General features: G+C 31.1%; 1 protein-coding gene and 1 long non-coding RNA gene across 2 annotated transcripts in view; one reads left to right on the plus strand and one right to left on the minus strand.

Annotated features, from left to right (window-relative positions):
- The window catches only part of LOC127700105 (receptor-type tyrosine-protein phosphatase epsilon-like), a 31,932-nt gene extending 19,409 nt beyond the window's left edge, over nucleotides 1-12,523 (minus strand). Inside the window, exons 1-3 of the mRNA XM_052203564.1 lie at nucleotides 12,387-12,523; nucleotides 10,727-10,838; nucleotides 9,928-10,007 (exon numbers count right to left, since the gene is read on the minus strand). Coding sequence (XP_052059524.1) covers nucleotides 9,928-10,007; nucleotides 10,727-10,838; nucleotides 12,387-12,468 — 274 coding nt within the window. The 5' untranslated portion in view covers nucleotides 12,469-12,523. The remainder of the gene's footprint in view (nucleotides 1-9,927; nucleotides 10,008-10,726; nucleotides 10,839-12,386) is intronic.
- LOC127700532 (uncharacterized) lies at nucleotides 606-3,318 on the plus strand. Its single transcript, XR_007981623.1, has 2 exons — nucleotides 606-1,483; nucleotides 3,245-3,318. It is a non-coding gene; the product is annotated as an uncharacterized LOC127700532 (long non-coding RNA).
- Nucleotides 12,524-12,985: the final 462 nt, after the last annotated feature.

Genomic DNA, 12,985 nt, shown 5'->3' on the forward strand with positions numbered 1-12,985 from the left:
GATTGCAAATATAAAAACGTTTTTTGTAAATAGTTTTTTATAATAAATAAATAAATATTTTTTGCTGATGTTTTTTAAACGTTTAAAAGACAGTTTTATAAATGAGAACAGTTTTATGTCGAAGAAATATTTCTTTATAATATTAAAACAATATCTGATGGACATTTTTATATTATAATTATAATATATATTTGTAAGATGTGTAAAAGAAATGTTTATAAAACATTTTTGATTAGTATCTGCGTTAAGCATAGGTTTGATGTATAATAAAATATCTTTTTGATGTAACATCTAAATAATTTTCTTGTCCTAATTAAAAATATAAGCGGGTAATATCTAATGAATATTTGAATAACGTCTTAACAAAATATTTTTTCGATTTTATTTAGAAAATATTAGTTGAAGACCCTTTTATAAACATTTTAACATAATATGTCTTCTAGATATTTGTAAGATGTATGACAGAAATATTTGTCAAATGTTTGTTAGTAATATTTGAGTGAAGCAAGTGTTTGATATGGAAAAGAAATATTTTTTAGATATCACATTAACATGAATGACTCCTCATTTTTATAGAAGCGCTTTAATAATTCCAAAAGGGTTATATGAGATAATCTCCTTGATAATTTTAACCTTTGAGGAACATTTCAATCGTGTATTATTATAACTTTTTTCGTTCAACTTTAATTGATGAAACATAATAAACAAATATATACAGAGTGATATTTGATACAACCATTCTGTTAATCAAACACATTCTGATAAGGTTAACCAGATGTTGGACACATTTCAAAGATAGTTGCTATGGTAATTAAGATTATAGAAAATCTAAATGTAATGGGATGGTCATCTTTGAGGTTATTTCCTGTCGTCTATTTGTAACTTCCGAAAGCAGTGAAAACAAAGAAAACTAAAAGAGAAAATTACAGTTCAAAGAGAAAGAAACATGTAAGTTGTAATTTTAAAAAATCGTAATTGATATACGGACTCGACTGAATCTTGTTTTTTTGTCCTCGGCAAAACTTTGGCAACACAAAATCTGTATTTGAATAGTTTGTAGGAGTAAATATCACAAAAAGTTGAAGACGCTACTTCTTTAAATTATATGTATGCAGGGTTATAATAAAACATTAGGATATCATGGAAAAGTGAAAAAGATATATTTTAAACAAAATGAAATGGCATGTATATGTAAAAAAAGGGGGTAAAATGTGAAAAAAATATCATACGGAAAAAGTCTATACAAATTTGCAGACAGATTCGTGTATGAATTACTTGAAGTAGAGTTTCTTTTTAATATACAATTTTACATTCTCATATAAATTTATAGATCTGGTATTTGAGAACTACAGAAGACAAATTAAAGCAGAGTGCAGAAGGAATTTTAATAATCATTGATAATATTCTGGCTTCAAAATGCATGGAAATGGAGATGGGACAAAATGCATTCTACCATTTGATAGCCCAGAATGAATTACTTTAAGTAAGTAACATAATAGCCATCCTTTATGCTACATCGGATTTGAAATTCGCAGATATATATGCATAAAATGTTTAATATTACTGTCAATGTTACGTGTCACTTTGATTTAGATTTGACTTTGTATTTTTCACTTGAATTCTTTATTTAGTTAGAACGTTTTTGACATAGTTCTGTTTCCTGAATCTATATCATAATCAAAACAACGGCATACCTGTAATCTAATTATTAGGTCTTTCCACTTTTCTGTGGAAAGACCTATTGTATTTGTTCTGATTATTATTATTATTTTTTTTTTTTTTTTTTCTTCCGCCAAATTTTGTTCTTGCGATAAATGTTTGTTTTGCAATATGTGGCTTAGATATTTCTCATATTGTATCGTATAGTTTATGCGCTTTTAAATTTCACCCTGCTAAGCCGAACCATTTTCTTTGCAAGAGTTATCTCCCTATTCACTGTTTATCATCTGTGTGCATCTCCTTCGTAACAAAAAAAGATATCGACAAAATTCTTTTTCTAAATTGTTCGTTACATCCTCAGGAATTTTTGGCTAATTTGGATCGAAGCGATTCGATGAAATTTTATAGGAGTTATCTACCTTTATCAAATAAATTTGTCGTTATGTTTTTGTTACTCATAAACTGTAAGCCGTATAAACCTATAGTCTTTTTATTTAAGGTCCTTGGATCCTAACTTCGAAAATGAGGACTAGGTCAAAGGTCAAGGTCATGTTCTGAATTTTTTCTTTTGCTTGTTTTTGCATTTTCTCCGATATTTTTAATGTTATATATTAAAGAACAAGTGCAAAATGTTTGTTATATTGTGATGAAGATATGATACATTTGGTCTGAGACAATCCAGCGACATCTTATTGGAGTTATTGCCCCTGAAATGTTTTATTTTAAGGTAAATTGATTATTACTTCATATTGGTACATGATAAAGCCATAAGATCTTTTGTAAAATGTTGGGTGACATATGACCTTGAAAAATGTCAACCAGAAGTGACCTTGAGTGAACCGGGAGTAGTTTTTTTTGCACTTATTTCATGTAGAAGTACATAGAAACCATATATTTTTTGAATGGTCATACATTAATCTATCATTTGAGACCGGAAGTGATATTTTATAAACCGGAAGTAGCATATTATCTCCCTTATTACAGGCATAAGTATATATAAACCATATATTTTTGGAATCAGTGTAAATAAATCTATCATATGAGACCGGAAGTGACATTTTCTAAACGGGAAGTAGCCAATTATCTCCCTTTTTACAGGCAAAAGTATATATAAACCATATATTTTTGGAATCAGTGTAAATAAATCTATCCTATGAGACCGGAAGTGACATTTTTTAAACCGGAAGTAGCCAATTATCTCCCTTTTTACAGGCAAAAGTATATATAAACCATATATTTTTGGAATCAGTGTAAATAAAGCTATCATATGAGACCGGAAGTGACATTTTCTAAACCGGATGTTGACAATTATCTCCCTTATTTCAGGCAAAAGTCTATAGAAACCATATGTTTATTGAATCAGTATGAAGAAACCTATGATTGGACGCCAATAGTAGCTTTGAGTAAACCAGAATTAGCTTCTCATCAATTATTTAGAAAATTGATGTGGAAAGACCTTCAATTGTTCTTTGAACAATTGGTTTTTAATTATAATACATTTTTTTTCATAATGTTTGACTTGATATCGGCTTAAAAGCTTAAATCTCAATTGAGTTTAAACATTTATGTATTATTTCTTCTTCAGAAGGCTAACAAGAAGAGGAGGCTCGCAGTAGAAGATACAGACTCTGAATAATTAATAAAATGTTAAAATGCTAATCAGGAAAATTCAATATTCATTGACAGTCGTCCTGTCATACATGTATGAATAAGCTATTCTATCAATGCTTTTGTGTTGGCAGTATACAATGTCATGCTTTGACTGCTCTTAATTGTTTGAAAGAGTTTGAAAAATATCAAACAAAATTCAAATTTCCACAAGTCGGAGAAAAACAATCGCAATGCAAAACAAAATAAAAAAATAAACAGTCTACATTACACTACATATAATGATAGAACAAGAAACAGGTGCCCTGGAGGAGAGCTGATAAATTTTAGTCTAAATATGCATGATATATTTGCAAGCTGAGAGTTGGCCTGAACATAAAACGTTTTTTGAATATTTATATAATGTTTTTTACAAACATTTAACCAAGATGTTTTAAGAATATTGGGAAGACATCCATAAAACATTGTTGAAATATTTAATTAACATTTTCAAGAGATATTTCTACCTCAACTTGCCTCTGATATTTTAAAAACATTTGGTAGACATCCATAAAACATATTTTAGACATGAAAAGGATATTTTTGGATAACGTTGAATATATATATGTTGTCTGAATGATATCAAAATTATGTTATTTAAATATAAAATCAAAATATTTATAAAAAATGTTCTTTAAACATTCAGAACAAATATCAGCTGAAAATATGCTATTCACATTAGTACGGCCATACATTTCACGTCAAAACAATATTTCTGAATGATATTTTTGTGACATTTTGCAATATATTTTAAAAACTTAATATCAATAAAATGTTTTTGTGCTATCTGGGTTATCGTTCCTGCTGTTGTCGACATCTTTGAAATTGACGGCAAACGTAAAACCTGATGTTTTATAATAACTTAGAACGAATTAAACAAACAATTTGCCTCAGTCTGGTATAAAATAGTTGAAAGATAAATGTTTCTTTATTTCAAAGGAGTAGGCCCAGTAAGACCCCTTTTTGGCCCCAAAATATAGCAGTTTTACAAAATTGTTATTAATGTAAATTTTTAGCTATTTATTGGAAAGAAGAATAATTCTGTTACATAAATATGGGCTGTTTTTGACAATACAATGCACATGTATCGGGTACTAGCATCATTAAGTCATGCTAAATTACTGAAATCTTCGAAATTTTAGCATTTTGGTTAATTTTTAGACGGTTTTCGTCTGAAATGGAAGTGGCCGCATTTGTGTTCATTCTGAATATTTAAATGTAAGTTGTATTTGATGATAATACATAACATATATAAAGGTTGAGAATGAACACGGATGCGGCCACTTTCATTTTTGACAAAAACCATCTGAAAAGTGACATATTATGGCATATTTGATAGATTTTTCATATTTAAGCTGGAATTTGAGCGTCTTTAATGACTAAATTAGTTCAAATCTTTCACATAAACTGATTGAATCGACTGAAGTAGACACTTAAGTGTTTAAAAAGTGTCCAAAATCTTTCATCAGATGAACTTGAATTTTGAGGCCAAAATCGGCCCTTACCGGACCTACTCCTTTTCAAATATATATGATTAAATATTAAAAATACCTTTATTTTCACGCCGCTTTCTATACGTATCATATTCAATCACAAAACAAAAACCTTTGCATAATTACGATCCAAATAAAAGAACAAAAATGAGAAAAGATAAAACAAAATACAAAAATAAGAAAAAGAAAATCACACTTAGGTGAAATATAAATAGTAAATTACCCTTTTATTTTTATTAACATTTTTAATAATAACTTTGCATAGATGCAGAATGTCGAGGGATTTGATGCAATACGTTATTTGAAATTGATTGTTTCGGCCTCTTCCTCCCATTCTTCTTCTCATTCTTCACATTTAAATATATACTTTTTAAATGTTCTGTTTCTATTGATAAGTAAGCATGTGTACGATTAATCTATTTATATTCTTATGCATAACAGACTGAGCTTTTTATTCTGGGTTGAAAGTAGAAATCCAAATTATAAAAACGCATGATAATTGTACCACAATTAATGCAATTCCGCTATGAAGCCCATTCGTTTTTGTCTCGCTTTGACGGAGTCAAAAAGCGAGACATAGGTATTCTGTTTCCGGCGTCGGCGACGGCGGCGTCAACAATGCATTAGTTTGTGATTTGGTCTAGTTCATGGAGAACCACTAGCGGTAGGTCAATGATATTTGGTATGCATTTGTATTAGCATTGGGACATCTCATTACCATGGAGATTATTTGGCCCCACCCCCTCAGTCAAGGTCTATTGACTTTGAAAATTTTGTTAAGTTAACATGTATTAGTTTGTGATTAGGTCAGTTCAAGGGGAACCATTAGTGGTAGGCCAATTTTATTTGGTGTTCAGTTGTATAAGCATTAGCACATCTCATTTCCATGAAGAATATTTGGCCCCGCCCCCTCAGTCATGGTCTATTTACTTTGAAACTTTTGCTTAGTTTGCATGTATTAGTTTGTGATTAGATCAATTTAAAATGAACTGTTAATGTTAGTCAATGATATTTGGTATGCAAATTTATTGGCATTTGCAAGTATTGTTTCCATGGAGATTATATAGCCCCACCCCTGATCATGGTTCATTGACTTTGAAACTTTTACATAGTTTACAAGTTAATATTTGTGTTTATGTTTGTTTAAAGGGAACGACTTATAATAAGTCAATGATATTTGGTATGCAGTTGTATTAGCATTGGCACATCTCATTCCATTGAGATTGTTTAGCCATGTACCTGCAGTCATGGTTCATCGACTTTGAATATTTGCATAACTTACATGTTAACGTATTGCTATTTTAATTTCAACATTTGCATTATCAAAATTACAAAAAGGCGAGACATATCTCTGTGATAAGAGTTTATTAAATGGTCACCGAAAAACGTCGCTAGCAAAATAGAAAAAGGAAATTTATTTGGAAAAGAATACCGATAGAATTTAGCGGAAAAACAACATGCAAGCAGAACAACAAACTCAGGCAGATACTGGTTTATTGGCATGGAATGAAAAAAGAAGAGTTGTTGAAATTGGCTAATTGGCCGAACAACATTCCCTATGTTTCAAGTGTAAACTTATTTGAAATTTATTGGACTGTACAGAAGAAATCCGATAAGGTTTCGGAAGCTTGTTTAAAACAAACTACTAGCATTGTAACTTTATAAGCACAGTCTAAACAGGACAGTTACATCGGAATAAGGAGAAAGTTAAAAAAGGCTTAAACATATGGAATGTCAACACTAAATGCGCACTCGGTTAGGTCGAAATAAAATTTAATCATTCAGATTCCGTTACATCTTTTTCCTTCAATTCCATTCTGAAATAAATTATTTCTCAAAATTTACAATCAAACGATTAATTAAAAACCTGTGGCCCCACAATGAATGAATGATCGGTGCTTCGATGAAGGTTAATCCAGAAAAGCACTTCGACCGCAAACACGCTACAAAACGATAGTTTCATTAACCCATTTTATTCAAACGGCAAATCAAACTGATTAAAAAAAAACAGTTTCAATGCTCCCCATCCCACCCCCGTTAATAGAGAAATGCAGATTTGAGAGCAAATGCAATGAAATTTCCGATATAATTATTATTTCCAAGGGACATAACTCTTTTAAAAATATTTAATCAGCACTGACCTTCGAAATTATCCAAGACAATGCTGATATAAACCTTTAATATAAATTATTCAAAGATCTGGCAAAAATTGTACACGTGAGAGCGCTTAAAAATGCAATTTTTCATTAATTAATTAATTAATCAAGGGGCATGGCTCTTTCAAAAAAAAATTGATTGGCATTGATTTTCAAACTTTTCAGCGAAAATGCTGATATAAACCTAATATATAAGCTGTATAAAAATCAGGCAAGAATTGTACATGTCAGAGAGCTGATAAGACCGGACAAACAAACGAACGGACGGAAGAACGGACGCCCGGTATTTGTATGTCTACCACAACGCGCGCGCGGGGACAAAAATCCAACGAGATCTTAAAATCAATTTTATTTTAGATTCATATTAATTTGCACTTTGTCTTCGGGGAGGGGTGTGTTTTTGGTGTTTTGGTGTTGGACATGATGTACAAGTACAGCTGATAAAAACGCACCTTTTCACAAAGTGGGGGACAAAACGACTCACAGACGATTAGCAAAGGTGCCTTTTGGGGTATGGGCATATTGCTCACATAGTCGTCGGTAAAAGCCCGAGATACTTCGCAGTCTTAAAAGGAGTTTTTACAACAAGTATACAAAAGTTTATGTAAATTAAAAGGGTTTTTTTTTCTTTGTGTGCATAAATGGAAATGTGGGATATACAATAAAACAGCAAATAGCCAATTAACGACACACAAAACCAAAGACATTTATATAACACGTGACTAATGCAGGATGGACGAGTATTTTTTTAATGCTAATTTGTAGTTTTAGTGAAGATTCGTTGGTCCCTTGAATTGGAAAGTTGATAAGTATATTTTATAACAGCAACATATTTCAGTCTCCTAGTACGTATTTGTTAAGTCTTTAAAATTCTTGTATTTTAGGAGAAAACTCAATCGCTTATGAAATAAGGAGATGTGATATGATTGCCAATTAGACAACTTTCATTCAAAGACCAAATGACGTAGACGTTAGCTTTCTTACGTTGCTACATTTGAGCTCTCCATATTAACATTCCACTATGAACTGCATATTCAAAAAGATATTTTGTCACCAAATGATTTATATAAATTACATAAACTTTACGACAAAAGAGATGATTTCAGCTTCCCAATTGTGTACTTTCCATTTCTATGTAGCAACATTCCAGCAGCGCCTGCATACGGAGTATATATCTCCCAATTGATACGATATTCCCGGGCTTGTGTTTCCTATCATGATTTCCTTGATAGAGGATTGCTGCTCACAAGGAAGCTATTAAGCCAAGAGTTCCAAATGGTAAAGTTGAAATCATCCCTTCGTAAATTTTACGGACGCCATCACGAGTTGGTTGACCGTTATGAAATAACCGTTTCACAGATGATATCGGATATGTTCATTATGTCGTAACTACAATACCCTTCCCGTTTCACCTATGTGACCTACCGAATTAGACTATTTACCGGATTTGTAATAATATAAGCAACACGACGGGTGCCACATGTGGAGCAGGATCTGCTTACCCTTCCGGAGCACCTGAGATCACCCCCAGTTTTGGTGGGGTTCGTTTTGCTAAGTCTTCAGTTTTCTATGTTGTGTCATCTGTACTATTATTTGTCTGTTTGTCTTTTTATTTTTGGCCATGGCGTTGTCAGTTTGTTTTCGATCTATGAGTTTGAAAGCATATTGTTTTACCCGTGTCCTTCGACAGTCCGTCCCTTACTTGGTATATAGAGTTTATACGGCTGATTTTTTTTAGGATTACAGTTTTAAAGCTTTAACTTTTAAATTATGTACTTGGTGTTAGTACATATACAATACGCGCATCTTGTCAGATTTTTATTTTTTTATTACAGGTTGCTGAATTTGGCATTTTGATAATATATTGCACCAAGTTTTTTTTATACCTATATTGCATGTATATTCTCAAGATCTTTTTTTTTTTAATAATTTTCCACGAATGACAGAATGTTGAACATTGTCTATTCATGTGAAATTTTGCATACAGTTTGCAAGGTTTGTCTGACTAACTACGCACACAACCCACGCGTTTATATCATACAGAGTATACTATATTTATAGAATACGTATTTTATCAGGATGCTGATTTTCTTTATAATTTTCACAACTAACAGAATGTGTAATCTTTTTTGACGGCTGCATCAAATGTGTCTTTTAGACATAACTTTTCAAATATTGTATTGTATCGTCCTGAAAATCCATGAAATGTTTGCCACTGGACGTTAAGCAACCATCAATCAATAAATTCAAATTGTACTTCAATATCACTGTTTACATAACATTTTTAAAGCACTTTATTTTATTCATGCATGGATACATAGGTGTCAACAGCATTGTCTAGTTTGGTAGGGTTAAGTAAAGTTGAAGATTCAGTTTTGAAAGCTAAAAGTGCACCCAGTTAGGGCGAAATAAAATTAACTCATTAGAATGTTATATTGAATTATTAGGAAATTTCCGACAGGGGGAATAAAAATAAAATAACAAACACCATTCAGATCCCGTTACATATTTTTTTTTCAATCCCTCTGAATAAAAAAAACGTTATTCTGTATTCCGTAACGTCACATATTTTTGTCAATTTCTAAGCATATCGGTCATCTTTGAAGCGATTTATCTAAAAAACAAGGATAGTGACATATGTTTTTTTATACATGTATGGATTTAGTGTACAATCCTGGATATTATGTTAGTTTTTAGTCTTTCTTCGTATATTAGAAAATAGCCATCCATTGAAAAATCTAGAAAAGTAAGTCGAAAAAAAGGCATTTTCCCTATATATGTATGTAAATTTGGCGCCAAAATTGACATTTAGTTATCAAAATTACAAAAAAAACAAGAATGGTGACCCCCATTTATTATTTCATATTCCGATGTAGCTCGATTCAAAGTACCAGTGTGCCAAAAATTTTAGAAATCGGGAGATATGTCATTCGGTATCGTGTTACCTTAACTAAATGTGATGATTTACTCACTGCAATAAGAGTTTTCGTCGCTTCTTCTTATGTTGTTTTGGTTTCGTTTATACTTTTCCCTTTTAGATTTAGATCTACGCCTACAAATGACATTAATCATGTTAATGACACAACAGTTCATACAATTTAGTATGATAAAAGTTGATGTGATACTAAAATTAATTCAACCTTGCGATAGACAGACATACGTCTTTTTACATACTATAATAATTTCTATTTAATTGAAAGTTTGAGGTAGCATTAATTTTCACACATAGTGCATATAGCCGTGTATTCAAGTTGGAAGCGTAATACAATCCAGATATGTGATAATGTAAGTACATGCATGTTTGTCAGGGCCCTACTGCTCAGTTTGAAGCTTTATTCTAAGTATTTTGTGGACTATTGTTTTTCTTTTTTGTGTAATGTGTATTGTGTATTGTGTCCTTGTTTTACTTTTTCCATTGACATCTAACTTTTACCAAATGAAAGGTAATGGTTTTTATCATTATTTATGTTTGTTTGAGCGTTTATTTATTATCTTTTATCATATCAAAGGTTAAATTAGTTTTATAAACGGTGATTGATTGCTAATTTTGTATCTTCATTTGTAATTTTTTGTGTGAACAATTCGATTTTCTTTGTGGTATAAAAAAAAACAAATTACTCAAACTAAGGCCGATTTCTGCAATCTAATTACAATGTACCTTATTTTTTATTATAAATTTGCCTTCCCTCCGGATTATTCAAAGGAAATGCATAACCTTTAGCATATAACGAAACACCTACAAATATCTAAACAATTGGCAAGATAGTTTACCTGTATATAATAATTAGTATTGCTACTACAACAATGATAACAACTACAGCCCCCATGCCTCCTCCTATTGATGCGCTGATTTTATTGTCTTTGGTGTTCAACTCTCCATTCTCTACAAAAATAATGTAGATTGTTTTACATATATTCATGCCTACATCTTTCATACAAACATGAGGAGCTGTGGTATGATTGCCAATGAGACCAAATAACAACAAGAATTCAATGAAGTTGATATAAGCCATTATAGGCCAATTTAGGGCACCGTTCGACCTACAACAATGAATGTAGAAACATGAGAAAATTCAAACCGAATAGTCGGCTACAATAACAAACTATAAAAATCAATTGCAATTGGCTTAACTCAAACGATCGGTACAAGGACTAAACAACTGACATAAAACAATAGACACAAAGCACCGACATAAGAGTACTAGAAGTTATTTAGGTATGTTTTTTTTCGAAAACAAAATCGAATCATCATCATCATCATCATCATCATCATCAAAATGTGTCTATATAGAACACCTCCAAATGACGTACATTAGAGCAGTTATAGGGTCGAAACAATGGCAGTAAGCTGGATTTTCCGTGTAAGTATCTAGTATCTTAGACAACACGGATTAAATAGTAAACTTAATTACAGTCTTTGATATATCATATCTTTACTTCTATTATTCTTGTCTAAGTAACTGTTCTCGTAAATATCTTTAGTTTTTATTGATGCCTTAGCAAAGAAAACATTTAGTCCCTGTATTTCCGTAATCATTATCACTAGTAATATGTATTCTTTTAAAAATACAAATAGCACTCACACATTGTTACAACAAGTAAACTACATGTATTTTGGAAGTTTATAACAGTCAAATATTTGGATTACACAGTGACTAAATCGTTTTCTCGGGGACAATTCAGTATACTCCAGTTTTTCTATCAGTTTACAAACTATAATGATAGACGTGTGTTTTATTTTTTTCATTTTTCATATTTTTGCACGTGCTAATATTAACCACAGTTTATGAAGCTAAAATAGTAAGAAAAAAAAGAGAGTAAAATGTCCATTTTCACTGAACTAGTATACATTTTTGTTTAGGGGAAAGCTGTAGCCAGCCTCCAGGTGTGGGATTTTCATGCTGTGAAGAAGACCCATTGGTGGCCTTGGGCTGTTTTCTGCTCTTTGGTCGGGTTGTTGTCTCTTTGACACATTCCCCATTTCCATTCTCAATTTTACAATACTAAATCATTAATTATCAAAAATTACAAAAGTTAACGATCTCCAAGATCATATTTTTCAAAAAATGAAAATAAGATTTAAAAAATCAATAATAAAAAACTTTTTACAAATAGCTAAATTGTTTAAAAATCAATAAATAAACAAAATCACTGGATAAAACAATATTAACATAGAGTAGAAAAGTAAAGAAAATATGTTTACTCTGTGCGATACAGGGGCAACGTCTCGCATTTTACTTTGTTTCTCAGCCATTTATAAATATTTTCTATCTTTTTTTATACTTTACTAATATTGTATATATATATATATCTTGATTTTATTTAGTATGCTTCTATAGAATTTTAGTATGTAGATTCCGAGACCTAGTATATACAATTAGGTTTTGCTGATTGCAAACACTAATCAATTGCATTGATCAACTAAGCATACCTAAGGTTTGGCACCTCATCCCTTCGTATCTGTCGTCAATACAGCCATAAGAGCAATTTCCTTCCAATCTTTCACACGACATGTTAAAGCATGTTGCACACTGTTTTTTGCAATTAAAACCGTAAAAACCATTGTCACATTCTAAAATAGTTTTAAATAATTAGTACTACAATGCATTATAGTAATATAGATGTCATTGTGTGCCCAGATAATATATGTTTAAATTGAAATGTTTTTAAACCTTACAATGCTAGATCTGTAAATTTGAGGTAGCAAAATTCAGTTTTCCCTCTCCGGAATCTCAACCCATGCTTTTGTGATTTTCTGCTAGGGAATTTCCTGAAGGTATGTTAATGACGCGTTACTTTTCATTTTATGATTACTGGATCATATCATTCTAGAATGTGGCACTAATTAAATGACCCGTCTGTGAATTGATACAAAGGCAACCAGTATTTCTATCATCATGCATAGAAATCGATAGTCGATAGTCGATCTATCTTCAAATAGAGAAAGTATAATTGAAAACAGAAACATAAAATACCAATCCAGTCGAAAATTTAATTTTGATATCAACACTCGAGAGTTGCCGAGTTTAT

Source organism: Mytilus californianus, unplaced genomic scaffold, assembly GCF_021869535.1.
Source record: "Mytilus californianus isolate M0D057914Y unplaced genomic scaffold, xbMytCali1.0.p SCAF_1, whole genome shotgun sequence".
Taxonomy (NCBI): Eukaryota; Metazoa; Mollusca; class Bivalvia; order Mytilida; family Mytilidae; genus Mytilus; species Mytilus californianus.